At 40.8% G+C, this 23,677-nt stretch overlaps 1 protein-coding gene across 4 annotated transcripts in view; it reads left to right on the top strand.

The window, feature by feature from the left end:
* PTN (pleiotrophin) overlaps window positions 1–23,677 on the top strand; it is a 109,055-nt gene that overhangs the window by 37,105 nt on the left and 48,273 nt on the right. For 2 of the 4 annotated variants that reach the window (XM_061414827.1, XM_061414826.1), the window contains exon 2: window positions 2,513–2,602. The exons of the other annotated variants lie outside the window; for them this stretch is intronic. In XM_061414827.1, coding sequence (XP_061270811.1) covers window positions 2,574–2,602 — 29 coding nt within the window. In that variant the 5' untranslated portion in view covers window positions 2,513–2,573. The remainder of the gene's footprint in view (window positions 1–2,512; window positions 2,603–23,677) is intronic. 4 annotated transcript variants of the gene reach the window in all.

Below are 23,677 nucleotides of genomic sequence, written 5' to 3'. Positions count from 1 at the left end.
TGGAAATGGAAATGGCTTAAAATTATAAAAGCACCAAGTGTATGTTGGAGTCCTCTGTTGCATTCTTCCTAACAAAATTTCATATCAATGACAGTGCACAATATTGAATACCTTGTGAAATTCCTTATCTGGAGATCATACCCAGAGGTGATGTGAGGGGGAGGGTGCTAACGATCCAGGAAAACTTCCTGTGATATTCGGCATTGTTGGTGGTAAATAAAACTTGTTTGCATCCATTTTTGATTCCCACTCTTCTTTCTGGCTCAGATGGTAAAGAATCTGCCTGCAGTGCAGTAGACACAAGAAACATGAGTTCAGTCCCTAGGTCGGGAAGATCCTCTGGAGATTCTTGCCTGGAGAATCCCATGGACAGAGGAGCCTGGCGGGCAACAGTCCATGGGGTCGCAGAGTCAAACACGACTGGGTGACTAACAGTTCCATACTTTCATGTTGCTTTATGTAGTCTACTCTGAATTTTTTTCACTGAATTTCATCTGATGGCTAGAAAGTTTTGTTTTCATCTTAGAAGCAATAACATTCTTCCTATGTGTTAAATATCATGACTACACAACAACATTCCAGCTATTTGGTAACTAAGGGTCAGGAGACCTGTTACATCGCCTCTGCTTTGTTTCTTACTGTCTGTGTTAACTCCTTTTTTAAGACTTTATTTTTAATTGGATGATAATTGCTTTATAGCATTGCGTTGGCCTCTGCCATACATCAGCATGAATAAGCCATAGGGACACATATGTCCCCTCCCTCTTGAACCTCCCTTCTGCTTCCCACCTCCTCCCACCCCTCTAGGTTGTCCCAGAGCACCAGGTTTGAGCTCCCTGCGTCATGCAGGAAACTCCCGCTGGCTATCTGTTTCACGTATGGTAAACGGGATATATGGTATGTTTCAGTGCTACCTCTCTCAACTCATCCCTGCCTCTCCTTCCCCCCGCTGTGTCCGTCAGTCCTCTATGTCTGTCTCTTCATTGCTACCTTGGAAATAGATTGATCAGTACCATCTTTCTAGATTCCATATGGAAGTGAAAGTGAAGTCGCTCAGTCGTGTCCGACTCTTTGCGACCCCATGGACTGTAGCCTACCAGGCTCCTCTGTCCATGGGATTTTCCAGGCAATAGTACTGGAGTGGATTGCCATATAAATACATCAATGTACAATATTTGTTTTTCTCTTTCTGACTTATTTCACTCTGTATAATAGGCTCTAGGTTCATCCACCTTAATAGAACTGGGTCAAATGTGTTCCTTTCTTTAACAGCTGAGTAATATTCCATTGTATATATGTACCACAACTTGTTTATCCATGTGTCAGCTTCTTCACGACATTTAGCTTCTCTGAGGACTAGGCTTCACTTCTGGAGGATGGGGATAATACAGATGCCCCCTTTGCTTCACAAAATTGTTGGGATCAGATAAGAAATCTGCACAATATTCTTTGTAAATCATAAATTAATGAAAACATGTAGGGACCGTTTAGGCTTTACTTTCTTTCTTTACTATGCTGACCTCTATTAAAAATTTTTTTAAAAAATTCTTTAATGCAGGATCTTAGTTTCCCAACCAGGGATTGAACTGCACTCCCTGCAGTGGAAGCATGGCATCTTAATTGCTGGACCAACAGGGGAGTCCCTATATTGACTTCTCTTAAAATCTCTGTATAATTTTTATTTTGCACAGAAATGACTTTTATAATTTTATTTCTAAAAAGAGTGCCTTTTAAGATGTGTTATGTGAAAACCCAGGAAATTAAAAAATAATAATAAATTACCAGAACTTTTTTTTTTTTTCAGAACTTTTAAAGAACCTATGTTAACACTGTGATTCTTAGCCTGGATTTTTGACTATCAAGAGTCAAGTGTTTTGGGTTACCTCTGCTTTGTTAGGTCTTGATCTTCAAATGCTAAGGTATAACTTTAAATGATGATACTAACTAAAAAAACCATGCCGAGTTCAAAGAAAAAGAAAATAGCTTTCACGTTCGCCTGGTTTAATCTGAATTCCTGGAATTCTGCTTATTCTGCACCTGTCAAGTGAGATCACTGGTCCTTTTCGTGAGAATCCAGCATTTAAACGCCTGTTACACGTGGTGTTCTGCATGGAGTAGGCATGTTGTACATTTCTGTTGATTTTATATACATAATTCTCAGCCACTCTTGGCATCCTTCAGAGAAACTCAGGACCCTTCTATTCAGATAGAATTGATCAATATGTTCACACTTTCTCTCCCTTTTTAAACAGCCAGTCCAGTTGTTATGTGAGGATAACATGATGATTATCTTTCTGTTTTCTTTCCCATGACTGTCTTTAACTACAGCAGTGCTTTACTTTCACATGTCAACTCTTATTTCCCAAACTGCCTTGGTTCATTTCTCTCTCTGACACATTTTGTACATCTTTAGGATATTGTTTAGGAAACTCTAGTTGTATAAGGATGGTGATTGCAGAAACAACATTTTTAGTGTATCCATTACAACACCTTTTATATTTTCTCTCTCTAGAACCTCAGCCTGCTGCCTCCTTTGCAATTATCCAAAATATCCTTGAAGTGGCTGTTTACAAATGGGGAGCAAGCGAGAATTCACTTTAAGGTACAGGTGGAAGGATTAAATTATGAAAGAACCAACACCTAAGAACATGGCAGGAATTGGTTAGACAAATTTTGTACTATATTCAGAATAGAAGTTGGGAAGTGAAACCTTTAGCTGGGCAAGGTACTGCTCAGGAATCGAAGTTATGATGCCTTGGGGTTGAACTGATGAATTCAGGAAAAAATGAAAGCCCTGTGAAGATAATCTGAGACATAGAGAAGGCTTGCCTTCATGCTGTTAATACAATGCCCTTCTCCAAACCTGCATGTGCTGTGCTGGGCTTAGTCACTCAGTCGTGTCCGATTCTTTGCGACTGCCTTGGACTGTAGCCCACCAGGTTCCTCTGTCCATGGGGATCCCCTGGGCAAGAATACTGGAGTGGGTTGCCTTGCCTCCTCCCAAATCCCCCTAGTCCTTCTTTATTGGTCAGGAGACGTGCTGTACTGAGCGGGCCTGCCAGCCCCTGGTGCCTGCTTGTGTGTGCCATCAGAGCATCTAATGCTCATGCCTGCTCATCCCTTCCAGGACCCACCAGGCTTTACTGTCTCTGAAACACCTTCAACTCACCCTGACTCCCAAGAAGAGTGAGATCCTTATTCATTTGTTTCCATGTTACTTCGATATCCTCTGTATCATTGCTGGCTGATTTTGTGAGTTTTCTCCACCAGGCTGTGGTCTCCTTGAGGGCAGGTACCATGCCGTGTTTTGCCTTCTGTCTCTGGTCTCTAGCACTGTAGCTGACACCTGTGAAATACTTAATAAATAGAAATGAAAATAAACACACAAGGAAATAAGGGAAAATTGTTGAGCACTTTAAAAATAGCTGGTGTGTTTTTATACTCCCCAAATTATCCTCCTGGGACCAACGAAACCTGTGCCTTAGACCCTATGGCCACCCTGATGGCCTGATGGGATAAAAGATATAAAGGTGCTTAAATTGTGAATTTCATTTTTAAAATGTATTTATTTTTAATATTTATATATTTATTTGACTGCCCCTGGTCTTCGTTGTGGCATGCAGGATCTTTTTCGTTTCAGCCTGTTCTTAGTTGCAGCATGTGGGAACTAGTTCCCAGGCCAGGGATCGAACCTGGGCCCCCTATATTGACAGCAGGGAGTCTTAGCCACTGGATCACCAGAGATGCCCCTAAATAGTGAATTTTAATGCAATACTAATGTCCTATCTATCTGTCATCTAGCAACAAAGAAAAAGGACTCATTTTAAACAGAGAAGAGGTGACATTGCTGCCTGGTGGGGGACAGTCACCTCACCTAAAGCCCTTGGTCCCCACATTGCTCCCACCAAAAGATTTAGGGTAAAAGGGAATGGGTGCCCCATGAAAGGATTAGCCCTGATGAAGGACAGTTTTGAGGGTTTGGCTGGGATGGTACAATTTGGGACTTCTGTGGCCTTTTAAGTAAAGCATACCTTTTACTTGGGGGCCCCTGTGATTCTAGAGTCAGAACAGTGTCTCTGGCAAGAGTCAGAAGTTGAGTTTTTTAGGGCTGATTCTCAGGCAGAAGTTAAACATAGGAGAGTAGTGTTTCTGTCCCTCTCACAAGGGCAGAAATAGCGATGAGAGGTTGGGGCCGATTCCCTGTCCAAGGTCACAGGGTGTAATTGAGAGTGTGTCTCATATGCCCGAGCATGGTGTTTAGTTGTATTAACAATGTCTGCCTCCTCTTTGGAGGTGACCGCCCATCACGTTTGGTGGTCTCGCCAGGATGCTCCTCTGCGGCCTGCACGGTGCTGCCCTGGGTCCCTCAGAGGCCTCTCCGAGGTGCGGCCAGGTGCCCTCTGCACTGGATGGCACAGCACCTCCTAGCTGGGGCCCTAGCTCCCTTCCTTAGGACCTGATCTTTTGAAAACTCGGCATTCTCATCTGTACAGTGGGGTTAACAGTGATGGCTAGTGGGGTTATGCATGCATGCTCAATCGCTCAGTCGTGTCCAACTCTTTGCGACCCCATGGACTGTAGGTTTCCAGTTTCCTCTGTCCATGGGATTTTCCAGGCAAGAATACTGGAGTGGGTTGAGTAATTGAGATAAGAGCATACAGAGCATTTAGTATTGTGCCCAGAACCAAAAGCAAACAATAAATAACAGTGTTAACTATTATAAATAGTAGCTGTCCACTCTGGGCACTGGGCACGGGCACTGGGATGCCTGTGACCTTGGGGGCTATCAAAGGTTAGATGTGGGCCATATTGTCCATGAACAGTATTCTGGCTGGGCATGCCCCCAGTTAGTAGCATGGACCCAGAGAGGAGGCTCGATGCAGTTTTATATTAAATCCCAAGGGGCAGTGAACATTCTCTTTGCTCTTAATACTTCATATGGAACTCTTGAGAGTTCTCCAGTTGTTTCCCATTAGTCACAGGCTCACCAGTTCTCACCTGGAACTGATCCCATGATGAATCTGGAAAAGAGCGAGGGCTCAATCTTGCCAGTGGCTCGGGGCTATTAACCAGGCCTGAAGTGGTGCCATTTCTCTAAATCCCTGGATATATGACAGATCTTGCTTCATTTCTTTGCTCACGAGTGAAGTTCTGAATAAGAAACCAAAACAGAGTTAGCTCTTTGGAAATTCCTGGCAGTGAACCCTAACCCCTGCAGAGAGGTGGTGCCCATGAGCAAAGTGGGCTGAAAGAGTTGGATGCTTCCTGCTATTTTGGGCAGGAAGGCAGGAAATAGTCCTGATTTACAATAATTATGGGCAACAGGGCCAGGAATAAAGCAGGGCTTCTATGAAAACAAGCTGTTCTCAATACGGTATGCTGAGCCACTAGCAATGTGCACAGAATTTTGACTCAGTCTCTCTTTGTCTCCGTGGCCAGCCATCCAGTGGCCATGTATTTATTAATGTGAATTATAATAAGAGGTTGATAACTCTTTAATTACCAATATTTTGTGTTAAAACCTATTAAAACAGAAGGAGCAGAAAATCTGAAAAAAAAAAATCACATTAAAGAGTCTACCGTATTAAATGACTGGGACACTTTTCTCTGTCTGATGTCTACTCAAGAGACCCAGAAGCCTTTTGGACAGTTCAGATCAATATCTGGCTAAGTCAGAAAAAAGAAAATCTAAAGCATATTTACACAGCTAATGAATACAGTGTTTGGGATTAGTTTAATCAAAATTTGAATTAACACCAATCTCAGGATTTTCAAAAACCCAAGATTAGAAACAATAATGTTTTTATATTGAAGAATTATTTTTCTGTACTCTTCAAGTGGCCCAGGGACCTATTTTTTGTTCATTCTTGCTCCTTAATCCTTGACTTAGGGATTTCATGTTGAAACTGTACAGAATAGTTGCTTGTGACAGTTCTTTGCTGCCTGCCATGTGAGATACCTGTGTTGTGAGCCTAACAGGAAACAGACCCAGGCAAGCTTGGATGGACAGGAAACAAACTCTTCCCCATCCGAGCCCAGCAGAGGGAAGCTTCCCACCCCACAGCATCCTCCTGACCTAACGTATCCGTCCTCTGGGATCTGTTCTATCCAACCCTTCAGTTTCCCTCTCCAGTGTTTGCTATTCTTCTCCGAATACCAGGAGGCTGACCTTTATAGGAAATATCAACAGATTCTTTGCCATCTGGATTTTGGTTGGCTTTGGTCAGTGGAGGCACAGTCAAGAGATCACAGAGGAGTGACCTGGGCTGTTTCCTGAGCGTGCAGAGGTTGGTCCTTTGGGGCCGTGGTCTCCTACACTTTGAGCTCTCCCGAGGTTCTAACAATGATTCCTTCCACTTTCCACCTCAGATAGAAAGGTGGTGGCACCATCTTGTTGCTCACTTCACGATGTTTCAACACCTTCTCTTGGTTTCACTTTGTGGCCCCATGACTGTAATCCACCAGGCTCCTCTGCCCATGGAATTTTCCAGGCATGCTGGTGTGGGGTGCCATTTCCTACTGCAGGGGATATTCCTGACCCAGGGATTGAACTCACATCTCTTGCATTTTCTGCCACCTGGGATGCCCCCTAACTACTCTTACTGCTTCATATGAGACCCCTTTATGTACTGCTGTGTGAAACCTCCCTTCCAGAGGGACTGGTTTCAGTTCAGTTCAGTTCAGTTCAGTCGCTCAGTCGTGTCCGACTATTTGCGACCCCATGGATCACAGCACGCCAGGCCTCCCTGTCCATCACCAACTCCCGGAGTTCACTCAGACTCACGTCCATCAAGTCAGTGATGCCATCCAGCCATCTCATCTTCTGTCGTCCCCTTCTCCTCCTGCCCCCAATCCCTCCCAGCATCACAGTCTTTTCCAATGAGTCAACTCTTCGCATGAGGTGGCCAAAGTACTGGAGTTTCAGCTTTAGCATCATTCCTTCCAAAGAAATCCCAGAGCTGACCTCCTTCAGAATGGACTGGTTGGATCTCTTTGCAGTCCAAGGGACTCTCAAGAATCTTCTCCAACACCACAGTTCAAAAGCGTCAATTCTTCGGCGCTCAGCCTTCTTCACAGTCCAACTCTCACATCCATACATGACCACAGGAAAAACCATAGCCTTGACTAGACGAACATTTGTTGGCAAAGTAATGTCTCTGCTTTTGAATATGCTATCTAGGTTGGTCATAACTTTCCTTCCAAGGAGTAAGAGTCTTTTAATTTCGTGGCTGCAGTCACCATCTGCGGTGATTTTGGAGCCCATGTGTCTTAAATATCCTCTACAGCATTTCCACTTCCATGTAAATTTCCAAGTCCCTCCATAATGCAGAACCAAACCTAAGCCAAACTTAACCATGCTTGCCTGACCGGCCACTATAGAGGAAACTGGTGGCACAGATTCTTTGGGGAAAAAATGATCATATGTTATTTTATAACATGCTTTATTAGAAAGTATTATTTAACATTATTTACTTGGCCTTGACTTATGGAAGGTTCTTTGGGCCAAGTCCATTTCCTTCAGTTCTATACATTTCCCCATGATGTCAACCTCTTTGTCATGCACAATGGAAGAGATATCTGCTGATTAAAATCAGTAATTGGGATACTTTGTCAATTGTTGGTGCAGTCAAGTAAGCATGAAATAGTTCCATAGCCACACTGTGACAAACTTCTGAGGCTGCAACAGACACAACCAAACTAGGACTTCTGAGACTATCAGTCTGCCCCAATCTTCAGGGTCTGATGGAGACCAGGAATGTTGGGAGCAGCTCACATACCTAGAAAAATAATCACGTCTCTGTGTCTCACTGGTGTGCAATTATGAGCTAAGTGGTGTGGTGCCTGGTGTTGTTAAGCCAGAACTTGTACAAAGTGCCCTCTGTTTCAGCAAGCTTCAACTTAGCCACTGTGAAATCAGAAACCCCCCGCCCACCTTTCTGCTGCTGCTGCTGCTAAGTCGCTTCAGTCATGTCTGACTCTGTGCGACCCCATAGACAGCAGCCTACCAGGCTCCCCCATCCCTGGGATTCTCCAGGCAAGAGCACTGGAGTGGGTTGCCATTTCCTTCTCCAATGTATGCAAGTTAAAAGTGATAGTGAAGTTGCTCAGTCGTGTCCGACTCTTAGTGACCCCATGGACTGCAGCCTACCAGGCTCCTCCATCCATGGGATGTTCCAGGCAAGAGTACTGGAGTGGGGTGCCATTGCCTTCTCCGACCTTACTGCTACTGCAGCAATATTCAAATGATTGGCTACAAATACATAGGGTGAGTTTGATGCTGCTGTTGTAAATCAGTAGCATGTGTAAGAATATGTTCACTGGAGAGACAAGTAATATCAAAGTGATCTCTTGGCATCAGGCAATAGATAGAGAGGTGAGCTCCAAAACCAAACTGTCCCCATTCTTCTACATCCCTCCACTAGGGGTCTCTGTTCCTTCAATGCATCTCTTCCTGTGCCAGTTTTACTATTGAAACATTTGTGTTTTAATATTTGAATTTTTGCTTTTGTTCGAATTTCCCCAGAATTAGGGTATTTCAATATTTTACATCTCAAAAGTTTTCTTGATTGCTTATGAAAGCATTTTATTATGATCCTTATTCAAAGTGATGATAATGACAATATGGCTTTCAGTTTATCAGGTGGCTTCACATGCATATATTTATCTCATGTAGTACCATTCTATCTAAAATTGAGAGAACAGATTGTTTTTATATTTAATACGTGAAGAGATTTTTCTATTTATACCTCAAGATCTCATGATTTGCTCTTGATTTTTCAGTAAGTGACTGAGAACTCTGAGACCAGCAGAAACAAGGTCTTCTGATTAACAGCTATTGCCTTTCTGTTGCATCATACTGCCTACACATTTGAATCTCATGCACTAATCACTCACGGTACAAGTGATCCTCAAATGGAAAAGAAAAGAGGGAGACGCTGAGCCAGCTTATTAGTACCCTAGTTTGGTGCAAGTTCCTCCACTAGCTGTTCCACAGGTTTCTGGAGGGCATCTGGTGTGGCTGTTTGCCCTGGAGGAGTGGAAAGCATCATTACAGAGAAGGCTGGCCAATACAAATAATATGGGAGCCAGTATGTAATCTTAATTTTTCTTGTGATCACATTAAAAAGTTAACAAGAAATGGGTATGATTAATTTTAATAATACATTTTATTTAATCCACTGTATACAAAATATCATTTCACTATATGCTCAATATAAAATGAATTAGATAATTTTTATTCGTTTTTTTATACTATTTTTGAAGTTCAGTGTGTATTTTACACTTGTAGCCCATCATAATTTATACTAGTCACATTTCAAACATTCCCCTCGGATGCATGGCTGTTTTATTGAACAGTGGGGCTCTAAGGTAATGGGAAGTGGCCCCCTTATCTGGTGGCATGAAGATGTACATACAGAGTGGACATCCCTGTCCTTGGTGTTGCAGCAGCACTACAGTGATGTCTGTTTTGAAAATGTCAGAAGTATAGTCAGGAGTATTCGAGTTGAAGGCCAACCAATAAGGGAAGACAGTTTTGAATAACAACTACTAGACTGTAAGCTGTCTACAAGTCTGAGCTTGTCTTATTCATTGCTCCATTTTTTTTTTTTTTGGAAAATAAGTTTTAATATAATTTTTTTGAAAAGTATATATGCATGTATTTGAAAAGGATCAAATAGTTATACAACTTACTAATAGAGGTCCTGTCCCACCCTAGATACTGTCTTTTTAAAGGCGATGGCTTGCAACTTTTTTTTAAATTTTATTTTATTTTTAAACTTTACATAATTGTATTAGTTTTGCCAAATATCAAAATGAATCCACCACAGGTATACATGTGTTCCCCATCCTGAACCCTCCCCCTCCTCCCTCCCCATACCATCCCTCTGGGTCGTCCCAGTGCACTAGCCCCAAGCATCCAGTATCGTGCATCGAACCTGGACTGGCATCTTGTTTCATACATGATATTTTACATGTTTCAATGCCATTCTCCCAAATCTTCCACCTCATTAGAACTGATTCAAATGTTTTCTTTTTAATGGCTGAGTAATACTCCATTGTGTATATGTACCACAGCTTTCTTATCCATTCATCTGCTGATGGACATCTAGGTTGCTTCCATGTCCTGGCTACTATAAACAGTGCTGCGATGAACACTGGGGACACGTGTCTCTTTCCCTTCTGGTTTCCTCAGTGTGTATGCCCAGCAGTGGGATTGCTGGGTCATAAGGCAGTTCTATTTCCAGTTTTTTAAGGAATCTCCACATTGTTCTCCATAGTGGCTGTACTAGTTTGCATTCCCACCAACAGTGTAAGAGGGTTCCCTTTTCTCCACACCCTCTCCAGCATTTATTGCTTGTAGACTTTTGGATCTCAGCCATTCTGACTGGTGTGAAATGGTACCTCATAGTGGTTTTGATTTGCATTTCTCTGATAATGAGTGATATTGAGCATCTTTTCATGTGTTTGTTAGCGCTCTGTATGTCTTCTTTGGAGAAATGTCTGTTTAGTTCTTTGGCCCATTTTTTGATTGGGTCATTTATTTTTCTGGAGTTGAGCTGTAGGAGTTGCTTGTATATTTTTGAGATTAGTTGTTTGTCAGTTGCTTCATTTGCTATTATTTTCTCCCATTCTGAAGGCTGTCTTTTCACCTTGCTAATAGTTTCCTTTGATGTGCAGAAGCTTTCAAGTTTAATTAGGTCCCATTTGTTTATTTTTGCTTTTATTTCCAATATTCTGGGAGGTGGGTCATAGAGGATCCTGCTGTGATGTATGTCAGAGAGTGTTTTGCCTATGTTCTCCTCTAGGAGTTTTATAGTTTCTGCTCTTACGTTTAGATCTTTAATCCATTTTGAGTTTATTTTTGTGTATGGTGTTAGAAAGTGTTCTAGTTTCATTCTTTTACAAGTGGTTGACCAGATTTCCCAGCACCACTTGTTAAAGAGCTTGTCTTTAATTCATTGTATATTCTTGCCTCCTTTGTCAAAGATAAGGTGTCCATATGTGCGTGGATTTATCTCTGGGCTTTCTATTTTGTTCCATTGATCAATAGTTCTGTCTTTGTGCCAGTACCATACTGTCTTGATAACTGTGGCTTTGTAGTAGAGCCTGAAGTCAGGTAGGTTGATTCCTCCAGTTCCATTCTTCTTTCTCAAGATAGCTTTGGCTATTCGAGGTTTTTTGTATTTCCATACAAATTGTGAAATTATTTGTTCTAGCTCTGTGAAGAATACTGTTGGTAGCTTGATAGAGATTGCATTGAATCTATAAATTGCTTTGGGTAGTATACTCATTTTCACTATATTGATTCTTCCAATCCATGAACATGGTATATTTCTCCATCTATTAGTGTCCTCTTTGATTTCTTTCACCAGTGTTTTATAGTTTTCTATATATAGGTCTTTAGTTTGTTTAGGTAGATATATTCCTAAGTATTTTATTCTTTCCGTTGCAATGGTGAATGGAATTGCTTCCTTAATTTCTCTTTCTGTTTTCTCATTATTAGTGTATAGGAATGCAAGGGATTTCCGTGTGTTGATTTTATATCCTGCAACTTTACTATACCTATGGATAGATCAACTAAACAGAAAATTAACAAGGAAACACAAACTTTAAACGATACAATAGACCAGTTAGACCTAATTGATATCTGTAGGACATTTCATCCCAAAACAATGAATTTCACCTTTTTCTCAAGCACACATGGAACCTTCTCTAGGATAGATCACATCCTGGGCCATAAAGCTAGCCTTGGTAAATACAAAAAAATAGAAATCATTCCAAGCATCTTTTCTGACCACAATGCAGTAAGATTAGATCTCAACTACAGGAGAAAAACTATTAAAAATTCCAACATATGGAGGATGAACAACACACTGCTGAATAACCAACAAATCACAGAAGAAATCAAGAAAGAAATAAAAATTTGCATAGAAACGAATGAAAATGAAAACACAACAACCCAAAACCTGTGGGACACGGTAAAAGCAGTCCTAAGGGGAAAGTTCATAGCAATACAGGCACACCTCAAGAAACAAGAAAAAAGTCAAATAAATAACCTAACTCTACACCTAAAGCAACTAGAAAAGGAAGAAATGAAGAACCCCAGGGTTAGTAGAAGGAAAGAAATCTTAAAAATTAGAGCAGAAATAAATGCAAAAGAAACAAAAGAGACCATAGCAAAAATCAACAAAGCCAAAAGCTGGTTCTTTGAAAGGATAAATAAAATTGACAAACCATTAGCCAGACTCATCAAGAAACAAAGGGAGAAAAATCAAATCAATAAAATTAGAAATGAAAATGGAGAGATCACAACAGACAACACAGAAATACAAAGGATCATAAGAGACTACTATCAATGATTATATGCCAACAAAATGGACAACATGGAAGAAATGGACAAATTCTTAGAAAAGTACAACTTTCCAAAACTGGACCAGGAAGAAATAGAAAATCTTAACAGACCCATCACAAGCACGGAAATAGAAACTGTAATCAAAAATCTTCCAGCAAACAAAAGCCCAGGTCCAGATGGCTTCACAGCTGAATTCTACCAAAAATTTAGAGAAGAGCTAACACCTATCCTGCTCAAACTCTTCCAGAAAATTGCAGAGGAAGGTAAACTTCCAAACTCATTCTATGAGGCCACCATCACCCTAATACCAAAACCTGACAAAGATCCCACAAAAAAAGAAAACTACAGGCCAATATCACTGATGAACATAGATGCAAAAATCCTTAACAAAATTCTAGCAATCAGAATCCAACAACACATTAAAAAGATCATACACCATGACCAAGTGGGCTTTATCCCAGGGATGCAAGGATTCTTCAATATCCACAAATCAATCAATGTAATACACCACATTAACAAATTGAAAAATAAAAACCATATGATTATCTCAATAGATGCAGAGAAAGCCTTTGACAAAATTCAACACCCATTTATGATAAAAACTCTTCAGAAAGCAGGAATAGAAGGAACATACCTCAACATAATAAAAGCTATGTATGACAAACTCACAGCAAACATTATCCTCAATGGTGAAAAATTGAAAGCATTTCCTCTAAAGTCAGGAACAAGACAAGGGTGCCCACTTTCACCATTACTATTCAACATAGTCTTGGAAGTTTTGGCCACAGCAATCAGAGCAGAAAAAGAAATAAAAGGAATCCAAATTGGAAAAGAAGAAGTAAAACTCTCACTGTTTGCAGATGACATGATCCTCTACATAGAAAACCCTAAAGACTCCACTAGAAAATTACTAGAACTAATCATTGCTCCATTTTTAATGACTAGTCCACTGCCCAATTTGTCAGTAAATGAGTCCTCGATGGAATGAATCAGATAACTCTGAGATATTTTTTACGTTCCTTTTTGTTCATACTAAGTCTTCAAAGTCTGGCCCGTATTATACATTTACTGCATATCTCAGTTCAGACCACCCACAGTTCATCCACTCAGTGGCTATTGTATTAGACAGGAGAGGTATGGACTGTTGGGATATTTCACTGACTCAGTTACCTACTGATGACCCAGAGAAAGTTAATTTTTTTCTGTTTTTTGTTTGCCAGACTCTCTGTAAGCATACGTTCCTATTTAAAATTACAGATTGCCTTATAATAGAGGAAACAGTAACCAAGATACATGACATTCACATCCAGTCCTCCACCTACTTGATGAAAACAATTACTATCACCTTCATTAGGAATTGAAGCAGTTTGGCTAATGGAAATAGGATATGTTTTTATTTGTCTCCTCACCTTCCCCAAGATGTACAAATATGCAATACCACAGGGACACATAATTAAAAGCACTGAGGAGAGGTTAAAGACACAATAGATAATGGGCTTTTCAGTAACTGCTGCTTGGTCTGTTTTCTGGTGGCTGGGGCAGAAGGCAGAGAAACTTCCTAACTGGCCAAACTCTTTTGGTGGGGCAAGAGATGTTCTGATTGGGAGCAAGTGAGCCTCATTTGCCTTCTGACCAGACACTTAGATTGCCAAGTAAAGCAGCCAGGGATGAATTTTTTTTTGAAAAGGAACATAAATGTTTAGGACCAAGACTGTTCCACTTTGTGCAACACAATGCAGACTGTGCCCTGCTGAGGACTTGAATTCAGCTGTAGGGAGAAAAGCAATGTGAAATTTTGTACCAGGACACTTTATGGGCCCTCAGCAGCCCACTTTAGGACTTAAGCAGCCATGTTCAGAACTCAAACTATGGCTGGAAGGAAGAACTCCACCTGGCTCAGCTATAAAAAAGTAACGACAGAAGGACAATTAAAAAAAATGTCAGGGATAGTGCTAGTCACTCAGTCATGTCTGACTCTTTGTGACCTCAGGGACTGTAGCCCACCAGGCTCCTCTGTCCATGGGATTCTCCAGGAAAGAATACTGGAGTGGGCCATGGGTTGCCATTTCTCCAGGGGATCTTCCCAACCCAGGGATCGAACCCAGGTTTCCTGCATTGCAAGTGTATTCTTTACCATCTGAGCCGCAAGGGAGCTAATTCCTAAAATGTGGATGTCCTTACATACCTGAAATTGGTCTAAATATGAATGCTATTTCTTTCTAGGAAATGAAACAAAAAAGCAACCAAATTGTGAGTACATATACAACAACAGACTTGAGATATACTTACTATGCTCTGTGAACATTTTTTTCTTGGGTGGTATGCCAAAACTTTTCTTTTGCACATTCTAGACATTTTATTGTTTATCTGAAAATGCCAAGATGAAAGCCCTTTAAAAATTACAGCCACAATATCATTATCACATCTGTTGAAAATAGCATTTAACATTTACTGTTCTACCCTTTCTTAACATGATATCTATTTCCATAATAAATTGTTCAGTTGAAAAAGTAAGATCAATTGCCACCTTCATGGTGCTGTGCATTGTAGAATCATGCAATGCTCCACTTCCCAAGATAGCATATTTCTATCTTCCCTCAGAAGAAAGTGAAGAAGAACTAAATAGCCTCTTGATGAAAGTGAAAGAGCAGAGTGAAGAAGTTGGCTTAAAACTGAACATTCAAAAAACTAAGATAATGGCATCCAGTTCCATCATTTCATGGCAAATAGATGGGGAAACAATGGAACCAGTGACAGACTTTATTTTCTTGGGCTCCAAAATCACTGCAGGTGGTGACTGCCCCCATGAAATTAAAAGACACTTGCTCCTTGGAAGAAAAGCTATGACCAACCTAGACAGCATATTAAAAAGCAGAGACATTACTTTGCTGACAAAGGTCCATCTAGTCAAAGCTATGTTTTTTCCAGTGGTCATGTATGAATGTGAGAGTTGGACTATAAAGAAAGCTGAGTGCCAAAGAATTGATGTTTTTGAACTGTGGTGTTAGAGAAGATTGTTGAGAGTCCTTTGGACTGCAAGGAGATCAAACCAGTCAATCCTATAGGAAACCAGTCCTGAATATTCCTTGGAAGGACTGATGCTGAAGCTGAAACTCCAGTGCTTTGGCCACCTGATGCGAAGAGCCAGCTCATTGGAAAAGACCCTGATGCTGGGAAAGATTGAAGGCAGGAGGAGGAGGGGATGACAGAGGATAAGATAGTTGGATGGCATCATTGACTCAATGGACATGAGTTCGAGCAAACTCTGGGAGCTGGTGATGAACAGTGAAGCCTGGCGTGTTGCAGTCCATGGGGTCACAAAGAGTTGGACACAACTGAGAGACTGAACTGATCTTCCCTGAGCACCCCAGCAACCCGCTCAACTAATTCCACCCTCGATTATTAGCATTTCAAGTATGCTGGCCCAGAAACTTTATCAAGTGTATGATGCATGGCTTGTAAAGGTATTTAGGGGTGCTTGCATTTTGCTTTTTCCCCAGTAAGTAGTTTTACTGCCTGGGAGGTGAAAAATGCCTGCCTCATATCATCACAAATCAGTTTCAATGATTATTTCTAGTACCATGACTCAGAAAGTAGGAGCTGGTTCTTCATCATCTATTTATGGATTCTCCTTTTTCTCTCTTATCTCTTGACTAAGGTGTGAAGCAGTTTTAGGTCTAAACAAACTCTGTTGTTGAGCCTCTCATGAGCCTCTCATGAGACCCTGGTTACGTTAGCTCACTTATAGAACCAGGAATAGCTCCGGAAAAGGAACGCTTCCCTGAGAGTCAAGAGTAGGGTAGCCAGTCTGAGGCCTGTGGGCTGCAGGATGGGCTGTGCTGCTTGAATTTCCCAGATACAAAGGCACATGGCGGGTGAATGACATTAGGTCCCTAGAGGAGGATGCCAAGCAACATAGTCCCGATAAGAATGGGCAATTGAAACCCTGGCCAAGTTACACCTACTTTTCAAGTGTGTCAAAAGAACTCATGGACATTTTTACCCACTGCCTTTGGCTGGAAATTTATAGATTCCAGCAAATCTGATTGGAAACGCCATTGAAAAAGAGCCAGATATTTTCACTGACCATAAAAGAGAAAATAAAGGAAGGAAATTCCTTTCAACTCACTTCAGCTGGAGTCTTGAGAAAGCGTCAGTCTCTTCCTTTGCTCAGAGTGCCTGACTAGGTTAAGGATGTTCTTGGGAGAGTTAATTGACATTTGTGACTCCAGGCAAAACTGGGCGTCTGGAATAGTCAGGGATTTGGAGGCAGTGGTAGATGCTGAGTTTGTGACATTGGTGCCCCCGGCTACATTAACGGGAACGAGGAGTGATCTGTTAGAGAGCCTCGGTCCATATTTAATTCTCAAGCTTCATTTGGCTCTTTGGATACTTAATAGTAACTGTGTTACTTTGACCTAAATAAAATCCCTTGTGATTATACAGTGGAAGTGAGAAGTAGATTTAAGGGACTAGATCTGATAGACAGAGTGCCTGATGAACTATGGATGGAGGTTCGTGACATTGTACAGGAGACAGGGATCAAGACCATCCCCATGGAAAAGAAATGCAAAAAAGCAAAATGGCTGCCTGGGGAGGCCTTACAAATAGCTGCGAAAAGAAGAGAAGTGAAAAGCAAAGGAGAAAAGGAAAGATATAAGCATCTGAATGCAGAGTTCCAAAGAATAGCAAGGAGAGATAAGAAAGCCTTCCTCAACGATCAATGCAAAGAAATAGAGGAAAACAGCAAAATGGGAAAGACTAGAGATCTCTTCAAGAAAATTAGAGATACTAAGGGAACATTTCATGCAAAGATGGGCTCGATAAAGGACAGAAATGGTATGGACCTTACAGAAGCAGAAGATATTAAGAAGAGATGGCAAGAATACACAGAAGAACTGTACAAAAAAGATCTTCATGATCACGATAATCACTATGGTGTGGTCACTGACCTAGAGCCAGACATCCTGGAATGTGAAGTCAAGTGGGCCTTAGAAAGCATCACTACGAACAAAGCTAGTGGAGGTGATGGAATTCCAGTTGAGCTATTTCAAATCCTGAAAGATAATGCTGTGAAAGTGCTGCACTCAATATGCCAGCAAATTTGGAAAACTCAGCAGTGGTCACAGGACTGGAAAAGGTCAGTTTTCATTCCAATCCCAAAGAAAGGCAATGCCAAAGAATGCTCAAACTACCCCACAATTGCACTCATCTCATATGCTAGTAAAGTAATGCTCAAAATTCTCCAAGCCAGGCTTCAGCAATACGTGAACCATGAACTTCCAGATGTTCAAGCTGGTTTTAGAAAAGGCAGAGGAACCAGAGATCAAATTGCCAGCATCTGCTGGATCATGGAAAAAGCAGGAGAGTTCCAGAAAAACATCTATTTCTGCTTTATTGACTATGCCACAGCCTTTGACTTTGTGGATCACAGTAAACTGTGGAAAATTCTGAAAGAGACGGGAATACCAGACCACCTGACCTGCCTCTCGAGAAACCTATATGCAGGTCAGGAAGCAACAGTTAGAACTGGACATGGAACAACAGACTGGTTCCAAATAGGAAAAGGAGTATGTCAAGGCTGTATACTGTCACCCTGCTTATTTAACTTCTATGCAGAGTACATCATGAGAAACACTGGGCTGGGAGAAGCACAAGCTGGAATCAAGATTGCCGGGAGAAATATAAATAACCTCAGATATGCAGATGATACCACCCTTATGCCAGAAAGTGAAGAGGAACTCAAAAGCCTCTTGATGAAAGTGAAAGAGGAGAGTGAAAAAGTTGGCTTAAAGCTCAACATTCAGAAAAAGAAGATCATGGCATCTGGTCCCATCACTTCATGGGAAATAGTTGTGGAAACAGTGTCAGACTATTTTTGTGGGCTTCAAAATCACTGCAGATGGTGATTGCAGCCATGAAATTAAAAGACACTTACTCCTTGGAAGGAAAGTTATGACCAACCTAGGTAGCATATTGAAAAGCAGAGATATTACCTTGCCAACAAAGGTCCATCTAGTCAAGGCTATGGTTTTTCCAGTGGTCATGTATGGATGTGAGTGTTAGACTGTGAAGAAAGCTGAGCGCTGAAGAATTGATGCTTTTGAACTGTGGTGTTGGAGAAGACTCTTGAGAGTCCCTTGGACTGCAAGGAGATCCAACCAGTCCATCCTAAAGGAGATCAGTTCTGGGTGTTCATTGGAAGGACTGATGCTGAAGCTCAGACTCCAATACTTTGACCACCTCATGCGAAGAGTTGACTCATTGGAAGACTCTGATGCTGGGAGGGATTGGGGGCAGGAGGAGAAGGGGACAACAAAGGATGAGATGGCTGGATGGCATCACTGCCTCAATGGACATGAGTTTGAGTAAACTCCAGGAGTTGGTGATGGACAGGGAGGCCTGGTGTGCTGCGATTCATGGGGTCCCAAAGAGTCAGATATGACTGAGCGACTGAACAGAACTGAACTGATGTTACTTGGATGTGACTAGGCTGAGTTTGGATCAAATTATTTTGTAAAATGGATTCACTTTAGTGTATTTTTTGAGTGGCAAAAATACACTAAATAATATACAATACTTATAAGGATTGCAGAAAATTTAGAAAGCATTAAAAGAAAATTAAAATGACTTATATCACTTCCCTAGTAGCTCAGATGGTAAAGCATCATTTGCAATGCGGGAGACCCAGGCTTGATCCCTGGGTCAGGAAAATCCCCTGGAGAAGGAAATGGCAACTGACTCCAGTATTCTTGCCTGGGAAATCCCATGGACAGATATGCCTGGTGGGCTGTAGTTCATGGGGTCGCAAGAGAGTTGGACACAACTTAGGGACTAAACAACAGTATATCCCACAGGACCCTAAAAATGTGGTATATTGTATGTGTGTGTGCATTTGTAGTTTTTTTATTAAATGGGGTTGTAGTGTATAAATTGAGTCAACAACTTCTCATGTAAATAGATGTCACAAATTTTCATGTGGATAGTGATAGATCACATGTAATGGGCACATAGAATTCCATTTTATAGCTACATTTAATGGATCCATATTGGTGCTGGTGGTTTAGTTGCTAAGTCATGTCCAATTCTGCAACTCCGTGGACTGTAGCCCACCAGACTCCTCTGTCCATGGGATTTCCCAGGCAAAAATACTGGAGTGGGTTGTCATTTCCTTCTCCAGAGTATCTTCCCGACTCAGGGATCAAACCCAGGTCTCCTGTATTGCAGGCAGATTCTTTACTGACTGAGTGACCAAGAAAGCCATTAGTAGATCTGATTTCTAGAAAGCTAGGAGATCCCATTACTGAGGTTCTAATTTCATAGTGACAGTCATGTTAACCTCCTCTTATCAGTCCTAAGAAGACAGCCATAGAAATCAGATATACAAAATTTGTGTTTCTGCCAAGAGCTATATGAATTGGGCAAGCTGCTTAGCCTCTTTGATTCTGTTTTTGCTACCTGTAAAATGGTAATGATGCTACCTGTTTTGCAAAGTTGTTGTGACTATCAAATAAGATATGTGTACAAAGCTTTGGTATAACACCTGCATTTAAGTGCAAAATAAATAATAATCTCAACTTGTTTCAGTGAGGAAAAAAGCAAAAGAAAGTGCAGATTTACATTATTTTCTTTCAAACTAAATCCACCATCCAGCAGAAGGGCTGATTGTGCTGTTTTTCTATTGTTAACTAAAAGTGATATCCTATAATAATATCAGTATTAATGAATATATTACATTAATTAGTTTTCTTGAGAGATGATAGGTCTAAATTTTTCAAATTGCAATGGAAATTTTGTTTTCCTCAAATAAATGTGTTTTCCATCTCTATGCTAATATTTATTCTTGATTTTTAGGTCACTAAGTTGAATGTATTGATTTTCATTGGAGACCCATAGAATGAGGTGAAATATCCTCTAGTGTATAAACAATAATTACAAATCATACTTAACATATAAAATGAACTGGGAGGTGAGAAGCAACCCTGAGAGTGAAGCCAGGCAGAGCCTCTGAGTTACTCCCATTTTTCTAGGAAATATTTGGCCAGGAAGATAGTGCTATAAGGGGATTCCCTGGTGGCTCAGATGATAAAGAGTCTGCCTACAATGTGGGAGACCCTGGTTTGATCCCTGGGTCGGGATGATCTGCTGGAGAAGGAAATGGCAACCCACTCCAGTATTCTTGCCTGGAGAATCCCATGGATGAAGGAGCCTGGCAGGCTACAGTCCATTGAGTCACAAAGAGTCAGACACGACTGAGAAATTTCTCTTTCTTTTCTTTCTTTCTTCTCTAGTGCTATAAAACCAAGTCATAACTTTGTTGCTTCATAAAATTCCCGAATGTATTCAAAAACATAGCTTACTTTTCTTGGCAAATTGTTCCCCAGTTAGAGCAATAGATTGCTTACCTGGGTAAAGAGTTTGCTTATCAAACAGCAGTTCACTTATCAAGACACTTTACAACCTTTGTTTCACGAAACCTTTATATCATGAACTTTGCTCAATCCTAGTAAATTCCTTGGGCTTCTCAGGAATTGTTAGTGGTAAAGAATCCACATGCCAATGCAGGAGACATAAGAGACATGGGTTCAATCCCTGGGTCCTGTGGTCAAGGTTATATCTTCCTTACTGTAGTAGGTTTAGTACAATTAGCTTTTCTTAGTTAACAAATTTTTCTGGTTGGTCTTTTCTGAGTAGAGTCTATAGGTAATAATAATTATGATATGCACCACTTATAATTTGGAAAAAATGTATTAAAGAAAAGAAATCATCTAGTAAATAGGTCTCCCTGGCTTCACAGTGGACCATGTGGTAAGCATTTTGAGAAACACATACATTATATAACTTTTAATTCCATAGGACACTTTGTCATACTGAGCAAAGGAGCTGCATTTACATTTTCATGAAAACTTTCAAGTTTTAATTTAATTTTGTTATGGATAAGGGTCATATTTATATATATATATATATATTTTTTTTTTACTATGTCCACGGAGTCTTATACATTACAACACTAAATAAATTCTAATTGATGGATTAGGAGCTGAAGGATCAATTTAACGTCACTCCTCTTTAAAATTCTCTGAGAAACAAAATATACATTTTGTTTGTACTTAGATCACATCCCAAGCAGAAAAGAACTCCATGTCAACCCCAAAATAGCTGATAAGCTTTACATTTGGTAATTCATAAATCCCTCTTTATAAGTCCTCTGGAAACAGTAGTTATTTAAAGGAAGCACTGTAAGTAGAAGTTAACAGTGAAATTGTTCACAAATTATGATTGTGGAATGTCAAGAGAGGATAGAGAAAAACTTACTGGCAGATCAGCAACTATTATACCATATAGGGAACAAGTCTTGTTTATTCAGCATGCTCCTTTGTCAACACACCACTAGAATAAGATTCAAGCTATGCAGTAGGATTGCTGATGATTTCTTGTCTTGAAACATGGTTGAGACATATTATATAATAATTAATTAAGATTAAGATCAAGCTAACTTCTTATCTGGCTTCACTACTAACTAGCTATGTGGTTTGGGGTAAGTTATGCAATCGATTAAATCTTCAATTTCATAGTCTATTAACTGCAGATTAACAGTGCCTGCCACAGTTTATCCCACAGTGATTTAGCAGAATTGAACAAGATAGAATCATACCATCTTGGGGTTGAAAAGTAGTTAATTTTTTTTTAGTCTAATTAGTGCTTTAAAATGAAATGTGCTTCAAAGGAAAAAATTTAATACCATATATATAAAATTTTAAACATATCTTTGAATTTTTAACTCATTCTGAAAATACTCCACCAAAGTTTTTTATGAGTCTGTTTTATGAAGAGAATTGCCTTATCAACATTTACAGGGTCTTCCCAGGTAGCATGGTGGTAAAGAATCCACCTGCCAATGCAGGAGACACAAGAGACACAGGTTGGATCCCTAGGTCAGGACGATCCCCTGGAGTAGGAAATGGCAATGCACCCCAGTATTCTTGCCTGGAAAATTCCATGGACAGAGGAGCCTGGTGGTGCATGGAGGTCACAAAGAGTCTGACACAACTGAGCGCACACACACACACACACACGCACGCACACAGTAATACACATACACACCACCAATTTGTTCAGTCTAAGTGAAGGGTTAAGTGGAAAATAATATCTTTACCTTTGAGGGGTAGACTGGTCCTGGTTTCTCCTGATTCTCTTTCTGTTTTGTTAAACTCTTTGCAACCCCATGAATTGCAACACCCCAGGCTCCTCTGACCTGCACTGTCTCCTGGACATTTGTTGTCAATGTGATGTCTCTGCTTTTTAATATGCTCTCTAGCTATTACAAATCTACACAGCATATTAAAAAGCAGAGACATCACGTTGACAACAAAGGTTCGTATAATCAAAGCTATAGTTTTTCCAGTAGTCTTGTTCAGATGTGAGAGTTGGACCATAAAGAAGGCTGAGCCCCGAAGGACTGATGCTTTCCAATGGTGGTGCTGGAGAACACTCTTGAGAGTCCCTTGGACTGTAAGGAGATCAAACCAATCAATTCCAAAGGAAATCAGTCCTGCATATTCATTGGCAGAACTGAAGCTGAAGCTCCAATATTTTGGCCACCTGATGCGAAGAGCTGGCTCATTGGAAAAGACCCTGATGCTGGGAAAGATTGAAGGCAGGAGGAGAAGGGGACGACAGAGGATGAGGTGGTTGGATGGCATCACGGACTTAAAGTTTGAGCAAATTTTGGGAGATAGTGGAGGACAGAGGAACCTGGGTGCCGCAGTCCATGGGGTCTCAAAGAGTAGGACACAACTTAGTGACTGAATAATAACAATAACTAGGTTAGTCATAGCTTTCCTTCCAAGAAGCAGGCTTCCCTCAAAGATCAGTTGGCAAAGTATCCACCTGCAATGCAGAAGACCCCGGTTCCATCCCTCAGTGGGGAAGATCTGCTGGAGAAGGGATAAGCTACCCATTCCAGTATTCTTGGGCTTCCCTTTTGATTCATCTGGTAAAGAATCTGCCTGCAATGTGGGAGACCTGGGTTCAATCCCTGGGTTGGGAAGGTCCCCTGGAGAAGGGAAAGGCTACTCACTCCAGTATTCTGGCCTGGAGAATCCCACGGACTATATAGTCCAGTCGGTCACTGCTGAGTGACTTTCACGTCACTTCACTTCCAAGGAGCAAATGTCTTTTAATTTCATGACTGCAGTCACTGACTGCAGTGATTTTGGAGCCCTAGAAAATGAAATCTGTCACTGCTTCTACTTTTTCCCCTTTTATTTGCCATGAAGTGATGGAACCAGATGCCATGATCTTAGTTTTCTGAATGCTGAG

This window comes from Bos javanicus, chromosome 4, assembly GCF_032452875.1.
Source record: "Bos javanicus breed banteng chromosome 4, ARS-OSU_banteng_1.0, whole genome shotgun sequence".
NCBI lineage: Eukaryota > Metazoa > Chordata > Mammalia > Artiodactyla > Bovidae > Bos > Bos javanicus.
Note: the sequence above shows the minus strand (reverse complement) of the source record. Positions and strands in the feature narration are given on the sequence as shown.